The sequence below is a fragment of the Chionomys nivalis genome, chromosome 12 (assembly GCF_950005125.1).
Source record: "Chionomys nivalis chromosome 12, mChiNiv1.1, whole genome shotgun sequence".
Taxonomy (NCBI): domain Eukaryota; kingdom Metazoa; phylum Chordata; class Mammalia; order Rodentia; family Cricetidae; genus Chionomys; species Chionomys nivalis.
In genome coordinates, this window is record NC_080097.1 from 48879592 (window position 1) to 48899228 (window position 19637).

Here is a 19637-nt window from a genome sequence, read left to right on the forward strand (position 1 = left end):
AACTTTGAGGAGTAATGTAAGAAGATTCACTCTATCAGATACTAAGACTCATTAAAGGAGGGCGATTAGAACGCTTGATCTTTTCTGATACATTTGGACTCTGTTACAGTGCTCTCTATGACAACCAGCGATGTGAGAGTTAGCCCAAGCACATGCTCTCTCTCCCTCTCCCCCTCCCTCTCCCCCTGCCCCCCCCCCATCCTGCTTCCCCACTGACAAGGCATCTTTCTAACTCTGCTTCAAAAATCTATTCCAGGGTCTGGGGAGATTCTCAGTCAGTAACAATTTTGTATTGCAATCAAGAGGCCTGAGTTCAGATTATAAGAATCTGTATAGAAGTCAGGTGTGGTGGTCACATCTGTGACCCCAGCACTCGGGAGGCAGAGGTCAGTAGATCCGCAGAGACTGTTAGCCAGCTAGCCTAGCCATGAGCTCCAGGTTCAGTGAGAGACCCTGTCTCAAAAAATTTAGGTGGAGAGCAACTGAGGAAGACACTTGATGTCAACATCTAACCTAATACACATGGACACACAAATGCACAAGTACACATACAAACTATCCAGATATATATGTATACGTGTGTATATATTTTATATGGAATATATATGTATGCACTGAAGGGTCAGGGAGGGGTGGGGGTCAAATAGCCTTTTCAAATGTAATCTCTTTGTGTAAGTCCATGACAGCCTTGTGTACCATGACTGTCAGCCGTGGTACAATGCTGCCCTGTTTCATTCACAGAGCCCCACAGATGCTAGATGCTCCGTGATAGGTGTCCTCAGCTCAGCACAACTCCTGGTACCCCAGCAAGGCTGCTCAACTCCCTTTCCCCTTCTTCTCCAGCCATGCCCTGCTGTCTTTGCTCAGTCATGGTGATATTTTGTTTGTGCTCTCACAAACAAAGCTTGCCTGAAGATCAGAGGGCGGAGATCAGAGAAATAGAGGCCAGGCAGTGGTGGCACACACCATTGGCCTCAGCATTTGGGAATCTCATGCCTTTAATCCCAGCACTAGGGAGGTGGAGACAGGAAGTGATATGGCAGGGCAGAGAGAGGAATATAAGGCAGGAGGAGACAGGAGCTCAGCCCCTTTCGGTCTGAGGATTTCATAGAGATAAGAACTTTAGTGACTGGTGGCTTCTCTGGCCTTTCATCTTTCACCCCCTAATATCTGACTCCAGCCTTTTATTATTAAGATCAATTAGATTAGCGCTACACTCAGCCAGGGCACTGAAAGAAAACCAGCCCACCAATGACCCTGTGTGCCACAGAAACAGACACTCAGTTTTAAAGATGCTCGTTGCATTTTTATATTTACACCAGCAACAGTTCACTTGGCCACAGGAAAGATTATAGCAGACAAATCAAAGTACATATACTTTTATGCTGTCTTTAAGTGTTCTTCTTTTTAAAAATGTTTGTTTTACATTTTTAAACTAGTAGAAATCTACTACAGAAAAAAACATTTTTTGAGCTTAGAGTCTCACTCTGTAGCCCAGGCTGGCCCTGAACTTGCAGCAAATCTTGCTACCCCAGCCTTTCCTGTGCTAGGATTACAGATGTAAACCACCGCACCCAGAGACAGAAAATTCCAAAAAATAAAAAGAAGTCTTTTCACACACATCACTCTGATAAAACCCTGGTTACAACTTTAGTATATTTCTCTCCAGTCTATTTTGGTATGATTATTTCTTTATAGTTATAATAAAAACATGCATATAATTGTGTTTTTCCCTTTTAATTTAGTTGTAGATAATTATGATATAATCATATACATGCTACACTATCAACATAATGGTAATTTTTACTGCGTTGAATTTCATTATTTTGATTTATCACTGTTGAAGGCTATTAACCTATTTTTGTTATATTTCTGCTCCCATTTTAGCAAGTATAATATGTCTGAATACTGTAGAACTTTCTGTTCACCTTCTGTTTTAAGTTACTATGTTGCTTTGAATTTTTCAGAAGCTGAATATTAACAAATGTTAAGAATGTCATAAAGTAGATGTTCTTATAGTCCCATCCAATGTCTAGCTAGTGCAGAGTGTGCGCTCCAAAGGCATGTGCCCACTTGTCTTACCTAGAACTTAGTGTGGTGATTTGGATAAAAAATGTGACCCGTAGGCTTCGCTATGTGAACTTGTGGTCCCCAGAGCATGGTGCTGTGCGTGGAGGTTATTGAACTTTTGGGAGGCAGAGCCGTGCTCGAGGAAGTACATCATTGGGAGAGGGGTTTAAGGATTCATAGTCTTACCCCATTTCCAATCCTTCTTGGTTTCCTGTGGGTGGTTGAAATTTAATCGCTCAGCTTCCTGTCCCTGCTGCCATGCCCTCCCCCATTCCACATTCATCCACTCTTTGGGAATGTAAGCTGAAATGGACTCTTCCTAAGTTGCCTTTGGTCATGGTATTTTATCACAGCAACAAATAAGGAACCAATAAAATCATATCTGACTTATTAAAGGCATATACAACTTGGGAGAGGAAGCAGTCTTGCTTACATGTGTGTGGAAACAGGTCAGAGAATGGCAGGTGTACTGAGCAGCTGGGGATCTTCCCATAGGAGGTGGAGGTCCTGTATTGGGGTGGTGCAGCCTTCATGATGTGTGCATGTGTGCTTTGCAGAGGCAAGCCTTGGTTTGCATCAGATAGCCAAAGGGATCTGGTGACTGCCGGCCTAAATGTGGTGATTGCGCATGGAATTTGTTGGTTGCCTGTAGTTCCTGAGCTGCCCTCTACCCTGGCCCAAACCCCCTCACTCATTATGCTCAGTAGTAGAACTCAGAAAATGTTCCTTTTGGGTGAGCATTGCTTTATCACTTGCAAATTTATTGTGACTTTTCTTTTTTATAAAGCTGAACACATCTGTTAAATTGTTAATTGGCAATAACTGTCTTTGTATTGATCTTGTATATTTTCCCATTTCAATCAACCCAGACTTACACATTTTTCTTACAATGATCCTGAGGTCAATCATTACATGAATTTTTATTAACTTATTAAGTAAATGTAGAAATCTTCTTAAAATTGACTCTTACTATGTTATTCAGAAAAATGTATTTTTGCTATCTTCAAATTATTTTAAGAAGTTTTAAAGTGTTTACTTGTTATTGTTCACATGCGTGTATATTTGCATGTGAGGACAGAGGACAGCTTCCTGGGAACTGGTTCTCTCCTTCTATCCGTTGAGGCCTCTAGTCATTTCTGCTGTTCTGCACATGGTTCAGGGTAATTCTCCTGTCCCCACCACCATTTTGCCACAAGAACTCTGGGATTACAGATGTGAGCCACTGTATGTGGCTCGTGCAGCACTGGGGATGGAACTTTAGTCACCAGGCTTTCATAGCAAGCCTTTACCTGCTGAGCCATCTCGCTGGCACTAAATCATTCCTCAGTGCTAAAACCTTTGCTTTATACATCTCCAGCGTTGAAACCTTTGGGCTTTTTTGATCACCAGATGACAGGACAGATTCTCCCTTCCAGCCGACAAGTGTGGTGACACAGGGACCACCTTATTCTGGATCCACGGCTTATCTTTGCTTTGTTCTCTGCAGGAATGGGCTGCTTCTGGGGGGCTGAGCGCAAGTTCTGGCTCTTGAAAGGCGTGTATTCAACCCAAGTGGGCTTCGCAGGAGGCTACACGCGCAATCCCACCTACAAAGAAGTCTGCTCAGGTAGGGACAGTTGTTCAATCACTGGAAGAACGGGAGGGCTCCTTCCTGATGGTGGGTGACAAGATCTTTGAAATGGAAATATATTTAAAAATGCATATTTTCTCTGTCTTTTTTTAAAAACTGTTTCTGTAAATACGCCTCATTGTTTCTCCTCTATAGCTGTAGAGGATAATGAACATCCTGTGGAATGTATTCCACTTTTTTGCTGTGAAAAAAAAATCCCATAACACTTAGTTGACTGGAATAATTGTTCTTTTAGCTCAGGAAACCAGGCAGGGCTGAACTTGGCAGTTCTTCTTTGAGGCTCACCTGGTTTCACTCATGGGATGGACCTTAGTCACCCTGTGGAAAGTTCAGGACCGGCTGGTCTCAGATGACCTCCTATGGCTGGAGAAATGGGAGTGTCTCAGACTGGCATGAGTTAATGCAAAAAGGATCATGTGCAAAGACCTGGAAACAGCAAGAGGATGAACCTTGATCTCCGTGCACATCATTTGATATTGTCCCAAGGACTAAACTGGGGCACACAGTCTAGCCTAGAGACAGGGATGCAGAGAGATGTGAAGAAATCAAGAGCATCACTACAATGCTCTCCACACAGCTCAAATGTCTCATGAGAAGCCATACTGTGATGCATGGCTCGGTTTATTACCATTTCTGGGCCAAGTTCCCCTCCCTGCCTGGCTGTCTATAAATAAAAGTTTTCTAAAGCACAACTGTGCTATATTAGTTATGTTCTCTAAAGGAATGGAACTCACAGAATGAATATATATAATATATATTCACATATAATAATATATAATTCATTCATGTATGTAAGATATGTATTTTAAAGGTGAGAATATACATATACATGTATATGTACATGTATTAAAGGGAGAGTTATTAGTTTGTCTTCCTCAGTATGGTGAAGCAGTCCCACAATGGCTGTCTCACAGAGGAGAGATGGGGAATCTGGTATGAGGCCTTCGTCTCCACTATCCCCGCCTGGTGTTGAAGGCCTCGAGGATTCCTGGAGAGCAGCTCATCTTCATTCTGCTCTGGAATTCTGAGCAAGTCACTTCTATTATCAGTGCAGGATTGCTGCGACTAGAGGATGGGTGGACTTGCCAGTGAGAGCAAGGGCCAGGATGCAAAAAGCAGTTTCCTTCTTCCATGTCCTTCTCTCTGGGCTTCCACCAGAATGTGCTGCCTAGTTGAGGGTGGCTTCATGGATTCAGATAATTTGATCAAGAAAGTCCCTCATAGGAGCACCCAGCATCTTGTGTTTTAGTTGATTCCAGATGCAGTCAAGTCAACCACCAATACTGGTCATCACAATGGCTATTCTCAGTGTTTTGCTTTTCCGGTGTCGATGAACATGTTAGTGCCCCAAGGGCAACGGTTTGCGGCTATAGCAGATATGGTGTGGACTGCAAATCAGGAGGCACCTAGCCCTGTGCAAAGACAGAAGGGCTGAATGCTGCTGAGGGGCGAACACAGGAAGATGCCCATGGCAGGTTCCAACTTCATGCCAGTTTCTTCTGGGCTTGCTTTCTGGCATTCAGCAGCTCCCTTGTTTTCCTGCCACTTATCACTGTGTTTTTCCTGCCATCTAACAGTATGGCAGGGAAACAACTTTTATTTTTAATAGGGTATTTTGTTCACCATCCTAAAAGGTCTTAATTAGGGAATCTTCTGGAGACCTGTGGTCTATGTTGACAAAAGCAGTATTTAAAAATATACCTGGGCCTGGTGCTACAGCCCTCTACATGCGCATGCTAAGGAGGCTGAGAAAGGAGGATTACAAGTTCAAGGCCCATCTATAGTATGAGTTCTAGGCAAGCTTAGGCAATTTAGCAAGATCTTGTCTACAAACAAAGGGAAAAAAAAGGAGGCCGGGACACATCTCAGTGGCAGGTGGCTTGCCCAGTGTGTGCAAGGTCTTCAGTTCAACCCCGAGCATCACACAGGAAAAAAAGCAAAGAAATAAAATGATGTTCTAAATATGTGAATAGTTTTATCTTTTAACGATAAAGGCTTGAGGGTCAGGCATGCTTGTAATCCCAGCTCATGGGAGGCTAAGGCAGAAAGATCATGACTAAAAGGCCAGCTTGTGCTATATAGGTTTAGGTTCCCTGTAGCTCCTAGTGAGATCCTGTTACAACTAAACACTAATTTTAAAAATGAAAAGAGAAAAAAAAAGCCAAGGGTTTGAGGGCATTTTTTATGGAAGAGCACCTGGAATCATGGACACCTGAGGTTGCAGGAAGAACCCTGTAGAAAAGTGGGCATCCTGGTTTGTGGACAAAAGCACAAGTTTTGCTTTTGAATGTCACCACAGCCATGAAGGTACCAAAACACATGTGTTCTTGTTTTTCCTGCTCATAGGGAAGAACACTCCAGCACTAGGGATGTGGAACATGGAACACATTCTTCAGTGATCAATCCATATGTTTTTGCTTCTGTTTCAAAATTAAACATGTTTGTGTAGAGCTATAAGTGGAGATGCCAATGGTACATGGAGGTCATCTAGGTCATTCTCTCAGGCCTCAGCAATGGAAATGAATAGATGTTTTCCTGTAATTACAGACGTGGCATAATAATGGCTCAGGAGGAAAAGGTTGCCAAGAAAACCCACAGGGGCTGGGGAGATGGGCCACTCATAAAGCTGCTTGCTCACAAGCTAGATGACTTCAGTTTGAATCTTTAGAACCCATGTAAAAGCATCTGCAAGCCCAGCATCCCTTACCTGGAGATGGGAGACAGAGACAAAAGAATCCTTGTAAGCTAGTGGTCCAGCTAGCCGGGCTTAGGAAGCACCAAAGAGATTCTTTCTCATGAGGTGGAAAGGTGAGAACCAATATTTCAGGATTGTCCCCTGACCTCTACATATGAACACCATGGTACATATGCACACAAATGATTAAATAAGTTCCTAGATACCTGTTCTCTATACTATTAGCCTCACTCTGCAAAGGGCAAATACCAGTTCTGATATTGTAATAGCTGATTTGTGTAGCCATAGGCACTTTCCTCATTGATAATGTAATTTCCAAGTGAATTCCTACTGTATGATAAGCACTGTAATAAGTATTTTTAAGTCTTTGCTTTTTTTTCTCATGCAATCACATGGCATCCCAGTCTCTACCCTCTACAGGAAGCACCACTGAGACTCAGAGAACTCATGTGACTCTCCCGGGCCTCCATAGCCCCAATTCCACCTTCGTTGCTCTCTCCTCATAGTTTATGCCGTTGACCTTGGTGTAAGTCTCCCTGCTGCTGCTACAGCCTGGTTGTCCTCCATTCAACCATTCACACTTCCTTCCTCTTTCAAATCTGTTCACGGACTGAACTTCACAGTGTATTGCAGTGTTTTTATATGACTCCTGTGTGGGAAGTGTTTTGTCCTACAGATGTTTTAATTTGAAAGGGAAGAAGGACCAATTCCTGTATATTCAGTCCATGCAAACAGTTGGTATCAGGCTGCGGCAGTGAGTAAATATGGAAGTCAAGGGGTTTCAGAGAGGGAGAGAGAGAGAGGGAGAGAGAGAGAGAGAGAGAGACAGAGACAGAGACAGAGACACAGAGAGACAGAGAGCTGTCCGTTCTATCCCAACAGGACTGCTAACCTAGGGCACAACGAAAGGCGTGGTTGTTATGGAAACTGATTCCAGAATACAAAGACACAGTGTTGGGTTCTACCCAGACTGAAAAGGAAAGATGGTGTTTTTGTCTGGAATTTATTGTTGTAATGATTATAAAAGTTAGACTGGGTAAAAGATACCTCTTGCCTAAGAGTGGTAGAACCCTTAGGCCCCAAAAGTAACAAGAATGCAGCACCCAGCTAGGGTGATAGTGGAAAGGAACCAGTTAAAGATTTTGAACTGAGAAAGGGGTATGTAGACAACACAGATCACCTGTCTGGACTGTCCTCGGAAGCCCCCAGTGCTCCCAGGTTGACTGAAACCTGTCACCCTGGAAAGATTTGATTGGATAAGAAAAAAAAATGGAAAAAAAAAAAAACCCAAAGCTATCCAAGAGATGTGGCTTGCTGAGGTTGAGAGTATATATCCAGTAATCAGCATCAGTTTCAGCCATTTTCTCGTGCATCTAGGTAACTCTGGAACTGTGATTGCTGCATGACTGCTTCCTGGAGGTTTCTGCCGACTGGGAGGGAACTGGAAGCCCATCCTGTGCTAGGCAGTGCTCCGGAGCTTAAAGCTCCATTTGGTTCTTGGGCCAGGTACCTGGACTGCAAGGAGGGGTTGTCTGAACACCAACCCACAGGATCAGCATAGCCTACAGCGCCCCCTTCAAACCATCTGACATGATGCCAAGGCAGGGCTTCTGCATGTGCATCTCTGTGCACAGGTCAGGAGCTGCTTGCCCCAGAGCCAGAGCCTCCTGAAGGCCACATGATCTTGCCTGTGGGGATAGATTTTCAGCAGATAGGCAAGTGTGTTTGAGTGCAAAAGCAGTATGTTTATAGAAAGGGTATGTCCTGCTGTTCTCATGGTGTTTCTAGAGTAGGCAGGTGGCAGACAACTAAAACCCAAGAGAGAGTTCGTATAGGGCACATGGAAGAGACAGAGACACCAACTAGCCACTGAGAAGGCAGGTGACCCAACAGTGATAGAAGGGTTTCAGTTCCTTTTCTAAGGTCTCAGTTCCTTTTCTATGACAAAACGCCATGGCTGAGACAACTTATGGAAGAGTTTAATTGGGCTTACGGTTTCAGAGGGTTAGCGTCCATGATGGTGGGTCAAAGGCATGACAGCACGAACAGCTGAGAGCTCACATCTTGATTTGCAAGTAGAAAACAGAGGCACACTGGAAATATCAGGAATCTTTTGGAACTTCACAGCCTGTCCCCAGTGACATACCTCCTTCAACAAAGTCACACCTACTAATCTTTCCCAAAAATTTTAGTAACTGGGACCAAGTATTCAAATATATGAGCCTATGGGGGCATTCTCATTCAAACCACCACAGGTAGGGGTGCCTGGCATCTGTTAATCCCATCAACTGAGAATAAGACCATTACCATAATTTCTGAACCAAATTTGAAGCAAAGTTTAATTAAATACTGGCCAGGATGATGGACTCTGGCCAGGACCATTCAAGGTTCCTGGAAAATGGTGATAGTCACATTTTGCAGATGCTTAAAAAGGCAACCCCATAAGGCCACTGTCTTTATTTCCCATCAGGTCCAATCAGGGGCAAACATAGATCCCAATGTACTTCCTGCCTGTTTACTTCCTGCCTACGTCCAACCAGGGACAAGCATACATCCTGACATATTTCCTACACACACACACTTTCTGCCTACATGTGATCAAGCACATCCAGTGTAGTTGAGTCAAATAACCTTGTCTAGCAGAGTGAAAACAAGCAGCAACCTCTACCATTTCAAAAAGTATCTGTCCTTGGGCAAAGGGCTTACAGGTTAGAGACATTTTTGTTCTATGGATCTCTTAGGCACAGTAATTAAAACTTAAAACATAACTTTGGTTCTCACACGTCCAAACAGGACATGTAGAAGTGGGCTCAGTGATAAATGCATGTCAGGCTGTCCTCATCCCTGCCTGTGACTGCAGCCTTACACTATACAAATTACTGGGTGCTGATGTTTCTTTCAGTCTTTTAAATAGTACAATCCCTTGGGAAAGGAAGAAAAAGATGTCTGTGTTGAGTTTCAGGAGTGGCCATCACTTAGGTGGGAAGAGCCTGGTTTCAGACGTACTGGACCCAGAACAACAGTTGGCTAGCCTTGACTATATAAAGGAAAGAACAGGATCCCAACAAGAGGTTGATGAGCCTGCGAATCCTGTAGTGGGAGGTTTTGCTGATCCCTCTAGAGTACTCTGAGCAGACATGTGGCCTCTAAACCACGGCACTCTTAATTGCTGTGCCGCCAGATTCTTACTCTGTTCCTTCTCATCTGTTGACCCTCTGTGGAGATCATTTCCAGGTAGAAGATACAATGAGACCAGGCCAATTAGGCAGACAGACAGACAAATTCTCATTTTAAATCAAATCAGATGCCACCCTTGTTGTATGTCTCAGTCTATGTTGAGTTTAGTCTGCAAAGGTCATTCTCTGCTGGTTGGATTAACCTAGGGTAGCACTAGGGAACAGTAATGGAGTTTAGGCCTTCAACGATGAGAGATAGAAAGTAGGGCTCCACAGCTCCACCAAAGGCTGTGGTCATCTCGCATTTCCCCGGAGACCCTTCATCTTTCGCATAGGCCCCACATTCCATTGGAATGTGATTTCTTTACCTAGTCACTCACAGGGCATGTTTTAAGAGTACTGATTCTCCTGGGACACGTGTCCAAACTTGCTTTCTCGAACTTGTGAAACGTTGAATCTGTAGCACAGGCCAGCATGTTCTCTTCCTGGAGCACTGTACTGTGGTTTGTGTTGTTTTGTTTTAAATGGTCCTACTGTAGTTCAGGCTGGCTGGGCACTCGTGGTCCTCCTGCCTCAGTTTCCCAAATTCTTGGACTACCTACAGGCATGCTACTCCCCTTTCTTGGTTGTCCAGGTGTTTCACGCCTGGCCTTTGACCCCTTTTAGAATCACACTCCTGGGTCTTACACCATGCACACGGCCTCGGTTTCACTGTGAGACAGTCTTGGTCATAGCCAACAAACCTTGCACAACCATTCTGCCTCCAGGAATGCTTACATTGCAGTGATCTGAAATCTCATCGACCACCATTCCCTCCCTAAAGCCATTTGAAGGATTTTCTCTGCTAGAACCCAGATTAGAGTGACATAGTGTGAGGATTCTGCCTTCTGTGGAGGCTTTTTCATATGAATGAATGAATGAATGAATGAATAACAGAGATAGATGGATAGATAGATAGACAGACAGACAAACAGACAGATATGAATATATTGGTTACTATAAATGGCTTACATGCAAAAACGTGATACTGGATTCTGGTAACACAGTGTGAAGACAATAACCCCAGTCTGTCTTCTGGAAATTTTTTCCCTATGGTTAAGGAAACCTTGTTCTTCTATGCTTCTTTAAGGGGTTGAACTGGCTCTAGCTTTCTCTTTATTCACATGTGCCACATACAACACACACACACACACCCTACACACACACACACACACTCCACACATATATAACACTCCACACACAACACTACACACACACACACACACCCTCCACACACACACACACTCCACACACAACACTCCACACACACACACCCTCCACACCACCACCCCCACTCCACACATACACAACACTCCACACACACACACACACACACACACACCATGCATTCTGCACAAAGGATTGTTATGCAAACCTGCTGATTAGCTGGCCTGCTGTTGTCTCACTCCATTGATTCTAATTGAGCTATTCAGAGTCCTCAATGCCCTGGTAGAGAATTATTCTTACACTTTGTAATAACAACCATGCAGATGAAAATATGAAAAGGCATTCTGCAACGGGTAAGCACTTCGGGTTAATTTCGGCACATTAGCCAAGCGTACAAACTCCACATTGCTGGTGAAGGAGCCTGGGCTGTGCATTCATTGGGTGAGGTCTTCTCATATTTTGCTTACAGATGTTCATAACAATGCCATGTTTATCATTCCATTCAAAAGCCTTTTGAAATCTACTCAGCTAAGTGGCACCAGAACCCAAAGAAAGAGAGGGGCCAGGCCACTCTCCCCTCCTCCAAGCTCATATGGTCACCAGAACAGCCTGAGGTCTAAACACATCGGCAGGCAAACTGTCCCACAGAGGTGCCCAGCGGGAGCTAGGTCTGAGAGCAGCTGAGAACGACAGTCCTCCTCTGACCTCTCAGTGGTGTTTGTCCCCAACGCACCCTCCGCAGCCTGTGTCCTCTCTTACAAAGCAGGGGTGAAGCCACTTTCTGAAGCCAGCACAGTGGTGGTTAAGTGCTTCTAAGTTTTATTTTTATTTTGTCAATGTTCTGTGTGCTGTATACGTGTGAGTATACGAGGTGCATGTCCCTGGGTGGCATGTGAGGAGGACATCTGGTACCCTGTCCTATCATCTTCTGCCTTGTCCCATCCAGACAGGGTCTCTCCCTGACCCTGGAGCTCATGGAATGGTCTAGACCAGCCAGCACCGTTCTGCACTTGTCTGTCCCAAAGTGCTCAGCCATGCTCAGCTGGAAACCTGAACTCAGGTCCTCCTCCTTGCACGGTGAGTGCTCTTACTCACTAAGCCATCTCTCCAGCTCCCCGATTTCTTCCTGAAAATAAGATCATTTCAGAGCTGGGAAATGACTTAGTGGGTAAAGGTGCTTTTCCCCAAGTCTGGCAACCTTCCCTGGATTGCACATGGAGGAAAAAGAAAACCAACTCACACATTGCCCTCTGGCTTCCACATGCCTTTCATAAGGTCAATAAATCAATGCAAAAATATTTCAGAAGGATAATATTTCAAATCAAATGTGTCTTAGAAAATCTGGGACTTGCCCTGAAGGAAAGAAGGCTGAAGAGGTGTCGGTATAGGTCACAGTACCTATACCTACAGCAGCCTCTGCCTATGCCTATGAACCCTCATTTTTCTGGGCTCTTATGGATCTTTCCCACCCTTTCCCCAGTACCTGTTACCATCTCCTGAAGCTTCAGAGCTCCAGCTGAGCACGAAATCAGCCTTTCTCCATGCACATAAAGCGCTCAGTGTGTCTTTTCAGTTCAAGGTAATTTCTGCAGTGTTTGGGTAGAGGTGCCGAGACTGCAATTCTTCCAGGAGTTAAGGGTTCTATTCTTCAACGGAGGGAGGGGCTGGGCAGAGCTCATCAGGTAATGGAAACCTCCATCTCAATCCCTCTCAGACGGCATTCACTCTCTCAGTGCATAGTCAGCCTCATTGTACCTTTGTCAATGCCAGTCAAGGGAAATTACCAAGTTATTGACACCTCTCCCCACATGCAAGGATCTTGGTGTTCACTCCTGCAGCAGCAATTTGATGGCTTTTTGTCCTCCTTATTTGAGACATAAACTTGGGCCTTGAATTTGTTACAAACAGAATGAAAATGCTTCTCTCTCTCTCTCTCTCTCTCTCTCTCTCTCTCTCTCTCTCTCTCTCTCTCTCTCTCTCTCTCTCAAAAACAAACAAACAAACAAAAATCAAAAAAAACCCAAACCCAAGGAGCAAGAAAGTGAAGAGCCTCAAGCCACACTGTAACCCCCAGGACCTCTAACCCGGTGCACCAGCTAGTCAGTGAACAGCCCCATTCCCCAGATGACTGCAGCGGACGTAGAGGAGGAAAACACAGTTTGTCTTGTTTGAAACCTAGTCACCCCTAACAATAAACTTGGCTTCTTGACAAATGGCACCCCTCTGGGCCGTCTGTCCTCTTGGGCTTAGGCCTTGGACACATCCCATTTCAGGCCTGGAAGGGGCTTTAGCCAGCTCCTAGTCTGGTGGTTTTCAACGTGGGTGACCACAGCACCAGGCTCCAGACAGCTGCCATGAGGTTCCCACCCACAGTGAAGTGTTTGCCCTAGATGGGTTTAAGCTACATAAAAACTGTCACAGTTTGACCCTTGCTGGATGTGGGGTCCTGTTGGATATTCTGTTTAAAGTGTTTCTTTAAAATGATTGGAGTATAGAGACTTCTTGTTTTGTTAGTTGGGGAAACTGAGGCTGAGAGATAGTACATGATCTAACAGTGAGACTGATGGAGAGGGGCTAACAGCTCACTTCCCTTCCCAGATCACAGCCTTGTGAGTCCTGAGAGGATGTTAAACTCTTTGTTCTGTCCTGTTAGGAGAGACCTGCCATCAGGGCTCCAGAGTGCAGGGTGTTTCAAGTTTGCAGCATTAAGAGCTTAAGTCGTTGGAATTTTTTTATCTGTTGGTCCTTGTCCATCTTTCTGTTAGTCTGGATTCCCCTCTCTCTAAAATTTATGATAGGTATTCTTCCTAATTTGTATGGGATACTGCCTAAGACTGCCCCACCCCCATGGGTGCTGGAAACTGCAGCTGATACTGAACCTGGCATGCATGTTGTAAAAACCACAGCTCTCATCTTAAAGAGAAGAGATTGTTCTGGTGCCCTTATTAGTGATCATGGCTGGGGACACAGATTTAGGTTATCCCAAATTCCATGTGGAAGGAGTTTCACAGGTTTTTTTTTTGTTTTTGTTTTTGTTTTTTATCATTTTACAGAATGAAGCCAGTCATAAATCAATTTTAAATACTTTGGTAAGTTCACTAGAGAAGTGGGTACAGCGAGATGGGGGAAGCTGTCTTTCAGGTCCAAGATGCTATCTGAATACACTTTTAACTCTTGGATTGGTGGAAGCCAGTGCTCTGCTAAGTTAATAGCTTCTACGGGGTTTTTAATTCCTTCTTACGAGGTGTTAGTTCATAAACAGAATGGGGCTGTTCCACAGAGCTAAAACTAACCCAAGATAAAGTAATTAGCCTCTGAACCTACAAAGTTCTAACCCCTCCCCAGCACTGGGATCCCAGTGGCCCATCAGTCTCCTCTGGGCAGTTTTGTTCACAGCCAGACACTTGTGTTCAGGAGTTGTCGTTCACATGCTCTGTGCTCTCTGTGTGCATATAGATTGGTGGGAGAGTTCAATTAAGAAATTAGACACAGCAAGAGAGAAACACCTCCAAAACAGTACCCTCAAGACAATACAGTACAGTAAGTTATGTGAATGAGGGCTCTCAGGCCCCCTCTCTCTACCTCCCTCTCTTCCCCCCTTAATAATAGACTCATCCTCCTTGTTCCTCTCGCTCTCCCCTGCTTCCTTCACCAGTCTTACCAGACTCACCCTGATTGTTCTCTCTCTCTCCCCCATCTTACTGTCCTCATCTTCCTTTGTCCCCTTGCCCCTCCCTGAAATGGAAACTGCAGGACCCCCATGGACAAAGGCCAGTTGTTCTGGGCTTCTCAATGGACAGTGCTCATGACCAGGGTGAGCTTCTTGTGCTGGTTCCAGAAGCTGAAAGTGGAGTCAAGGGCCTGACTGAAGAGTTTGCAGGGGTGTGAGTGCCCTCCCTGCACCATCCCTTAACCCCATCCTTTCCCAGCTGTCCCTGTCAGCACAGCCTAAGCACCTGATCCAGAAGAGTCTCCCTCACAGCTGCTTTAGCTCTGATGAAGAGGCAAAGCCACCAGGCTAAGTAAAACCCACCTTCCCTCTATGCTGCTGAATCCAGGCCTGTCCTCATTATTCCTCACGTCCTCCTTCCGTGGACTCTGACAGAGTTATGTGGGCTCCTTGTCTCAGGGACATAAGGGTCTGCCATGCCTAGGGTCCCCAAAGTGAAAGCAAATTGACCCACCGTCTCCACACAGTTTGCTAGAAGTATTTATAATTTTGCTAAAACACTTGAATCCAGTGTGAATGTCAAAGAAGAGGAGAATTTTCTTGTAATTTCAAAGAACTGAAGGCTAGCCCACACCAGGCAGGAGGCACCAGGGAGCTGTCCTTGGGTGGCAAAGGAGGTTGATGACTTTTTCCTCACTGGATCCATTGCCCAGAGACACCAATTATGCATCCCTCTGCGACCTTGAGATTTTGACCTTTTCTGACTAGTTTGGTTAGCTGACCCACCTCTGTCTTTGAACAATTTAAATCCTTGCTAGGGCACAGGTCAGAGGTCACCAGGTCAGCAGACTAGCGTTAAGCAAGTCTGATCCTTTCGCATCTCCGAAGGTGCCCTCCAAATGGGCCCTTTAAATGGAAAATAAATGGAAAGAGCCACTCACTGATGCAGCCTTTATAACCGGTCCAGACTGGACAGAGGCTGTTCAGTCATTGTCTCAGGATTATATTCTCAAAGATTTAGAAGGGAGATTAAGAGGAAGCAGCTAGGTTAAGCACTTCTTAACATGTAATTGCAAAAGCCACTGATGGATAGGCCTGCCCTGAAATTTTCACATGACATATAATGGAGCCGTAATGTCACATGAGGAGATAACCTTACTGTCGCAGGAGCCTGCTTCTCTGGCAATTTCATGTGATAAACTGGGTCTTAATTACTTCCAAATGACTAACAGTTTTTACAGCCTTCGAATAGGTTTCTCTGTTATTGTTCTCTGTAAGTTATATTAAAAATAAATATCTGGGTCAGTGACCATCCCACCTTCTGAGCGACAAATCACCTGAGGGACCTTGCAAACACCCCGTCACCCACTGTGCCAGGGAAGCACCCAGGCAGCTGAGTGGCCCCTAAAGGGGTCATGGCCATTTACCAGGGTCTACCTCCCACTGGCCTGGAGCTCCAGTTCTCGAGCCCCCGCACTTAATGCGTTCCAGCCTCTAACCTATTAATGAAAGCTTCAATTTCTTTTACAAGGTAACCAGGAGTTTGAAAACTGCCTGTCAAACATAGCCAGGGCTCTGGAGCCACTTAGATGACCCTGGTTCACAGAAATGAGAAATGTCTTTTTCTTTGGTTAGTCAGTTCCTAGAACTCACCTCTCCTGTTTATTTTTTAAAAATATGTGTACACGTGTGTACTCATGCATGTTTATGAATGTACCTGGAGGCCAGACGACAGCCTGGAGTGTCATCACTAGGCATCATCCACCTCCTCTCTCATCAGTGAGGTTAATGGTTGGCCATTGAGCCCAATGGATCCCCCTTCCTGTGCCTCTGAATGCAGGGATGACAAACATGTGCCACCATGCCTGGCTTTTTTGCGTGGGTTCTGGGGACTGAACATATGTCCTCATGCTTTTGTGGCTAGCACTTTGCCACTTAGCGGTCTCTCATTTCTCAACCCCCAGATGAGCTTTGAAAGGTATATCAAACATCAGACTCTTTTCTGTGGAGGGAAATTTTACCCGTTAGCCCAGTATGAAACTATGTCCAAGACACTCTAGCTGGAAGACGGGGCTTTCTTCCACACTGTCCTTGTTATTCTGGCCACAGACGCTTCCCAAGGACCCAGAAGGAGTATGCTTTGTCCATTAGCACGGGGCCAAAGCCCAGCGTGCTCTGGGCTGAAATGTGGGGCCTTCCACACAGCAGCACCTGTCGGAGCCTCTGTACTCGGTTGGCGCTCTGTGTTGCACGGGACAATCGATGAAGGAAGGTCACTCCAGGGTGGATTTAGGCCTGTGGCAGCAGGGACGAACTGTCTTTATGAACTGAACCTTGAACAGTCATGTAAAGGCATATTTATTGATTACATATTTATTGATTGTTATACAAAAGCTGTTTTTCGGGTAAAACAAGTTCTTCATACCAACCCCCCCCCCCCGATCTGTTCTATATGCTTTGTGAAGAAAATCATCACACCCTGCAACTTTAGTCCTTTTTGTGTACTGTTTGCAGTACCCAATAATGCAAGATGCTCCAGGTATGCCGGCCAGTCTTGTGACTAGAGTCACGCAAAGGCTGTGAAGCTCCCTCAGGAAAACCGCTCTGTAGACAACAGAAAACAATTACTGTTTCCCCGCAATGATTTCTTCAAGGTCAAAGCACTTCTAAAAAAATAGCTATTCATTCTGATGTTTACCCTAGATACAGTGAAAACAAGTTTTCCATTCGAATCTTTACGCTAGATACAAGAATTCTACCAGAATTCCGCTACAGTACTCAGTGCTTACTAACAGGAGGCTGGGAGAGAGCACGGGAACACAGTGGAGGGGTGTACACAAAGCCGCCATGTCCGCACTAGTTCCAGGTCTTTCATACAGTGGCCAGATCTCCAGTGACCTGGACCCATCTGTGAGCCTATGGACTTTGCAACTGTGCTCACTGGTAGTCCTGGAGGTAGAGAGGTGTCAGCTGCTGCAATATCAAAGATGTCAGTGGACCTGTATTGCCCTGGGAGAATTGACAAAAGTGTCTGAAGCCAAAGGCTTGTTGGGCTGTATTTGATAGTTTGAAATGTTTTAGGGACAATTATTTGCCCCCAGTGAGACAGGTTTTAAAGTAGACAAAGCCATGTACTGGAAGCTTAGGTTGGGGGCGGGGGGTATGGCTTGCAGAAGTATCTACAAGAGTTGAGGTTTATCTTACAATTTTTTTAAGTTAATAAACTTTTGGGGTTTTTTTTTTGCCATTGAAGGTTCCTATCAAAATTGAATGGGACGTGTAGAGATTTTGTGTGTGCTCTCTTCCTTCAAATACCTACAAGCACCCCATCACCCACATCCTGCTTCAGAAGGCTGCATGTGTTGCCATGGATACACCCACTCAGATAGGCTACATTAAGCTTCCCCTCAGCGCCACACATTTTGTAGGTTAGATAAATGTGTAATGGCTTATCCCACCATGGCAGCATTGCACGGGGCGGTTTTACAGCCCTGAAAACCTGTTCAGCACCCTCCTCTACTCCTTGACAACCACACTGCACTCGATCCTGTCTCCATGGGCTTGCCTTTTCCAGAATGTCCTGAAGATGGATGCATGCAGAACGCATCCTTTTCAGCTTGCTTCTTTTCCTTAGAATTGTGCATTGGAAAGTCCTCTGTGGGGCTGGGATTTTTGTCAAGCTGACACAAACTAGACTTACCAGGAAGAGGGAACCCCTCAACTGAGGGGTTGCCCCCATCACACTAGCCTGTAGGCAAGTCTGTGGGGGCACTTTCTTGGTTAATGATTGATGGGGGAGCACCCAGTTTACTGTGGGTGGGGAGGTGGGCCTGGGCTGTATAAGAAACCGATCTGAGCAAGCTATGGGGAGCAAGCCAGTGAGTACTAGCACAGCTCCTTCCGGTCTCTGTTTTAGTTCCCGACTGCAGGTTCCTTCCCAGCTTCCCTCAGTGATGGACTGTTGCTTCATAGTATAAGATGAAATGAATGCTTCCTCCCCAAGTTGTTTTTGGTCAGTGCCTTATAATAGCAACAGAGGAACAAACTAGGACATCCTCCATGAATTTTCACGACTCATCCAATGCCCCCTTTTCAGTGCCAAATACTATTCCATTTTCCGGATATACTGCAGTGTGTTTATCCATCACCGGGAACTGATCGCCACAAGCCTTGCCCCTTGCACATGAATATGCTATCTGAATTTCTGTTGCCTGTAAAGAGTGATAGAATTTTATTATCTCATTTAATTGTAAAAGTTTCTGATTGATAAGCTCCCAAGGGCCTGACATGAACCAAAATTTTCCATGGGAACTCTACTTCTTCCACGGGACAAGCCTCTGGGATGCCTTCATCCCAGATAACTGGAATCAACCATTCTGCTCTATAGTTTAAGCTGGACTCAACCATTTTGTTGTATAGTTACACACAACCATCCCATGTTTACAGCAACACTATTACAATTTTCAAAACCCGGATATAATCCTGAAGAAAGGCAGCCCCTCTTCCCCTCTCTGACCGGTTTCCCAAGGCTTTGATGAGAGATAGAGTCCCATTTGTAAGGGGACTCACCTTGGTCTAGAGATCACCTCTCTAACCTATCACATCATGTTTCTCCGACTGCACACATCAGCGGCCCTGGTCTCTTTAGCCAGAGCAGTGCAGCAGAGGGGAGCATTGGTACCTGTGGTAGAAGTTGGAGGTGAGATATGAGATTGTCACCAACCCATTGAGGTGACCAATTTGAGAAGGAAAAGAACGACTTCTATTTTTTGTGTTTCCCATGTGCCAAGCCTCACTACAACCCCCCCTCCCCAGCCTCCCCAGCAGCTTCCTTGGTTCTCATAACAATCACTAGAGGAAGGGCATATGCTAGCTAGTGTGGTCACTGTGAAGATGAATGCAGGCAGTGTCTGTCTGGACCACATGATCCACAAGTGACAGGGCTAGAATTGGTACTGGCCCATCTATTGCAGGGTCTTGGTTTAGCCTTTTTGCTGTGTTTCTCTTAAGGAGACTGAGAAAGCACAAGTGGATACTGTGCAAAGAATTCTGTGGTTAGGTAGCTGTGTCCCTCCTTCCCCTGGCTGGAAGCAGACTAGTTGCCAGTAAAGTTGTCCCTTCCCTGAGGCTGTGCTGTGTCCTTTCATCTCTCCCATGACGCAGCATTCAAGGCCTCACACACCATAGGCT

General features: G+C 45.2%; 1 protein-coding gene across 7 annotated transcripts in view; it reads left to right on the forward strand.

Annotated features, from left to right (window-relative positions):
• The window catches only part of Msra (methionine sulfoxide reductase A), a 321992-nt gene that overhangs the window by 146562 nt on the left and 155793 nt on the right, over positions 1-19637 (forward strand). For all 7 annotated transcript variants that reach the window (XM_057786124.1, XM_057786125.1, XM_057786127.1 and 4 more), the window contains exon 3: positions 3557-3676. In XM_057786124.1, the coding sequence (XP_057642107.1) occupies positions 3557-3676 (120 nt within the window). The remainder of the gene's footprint in view (positions 1-3556; positions 3677-19637) is intronic.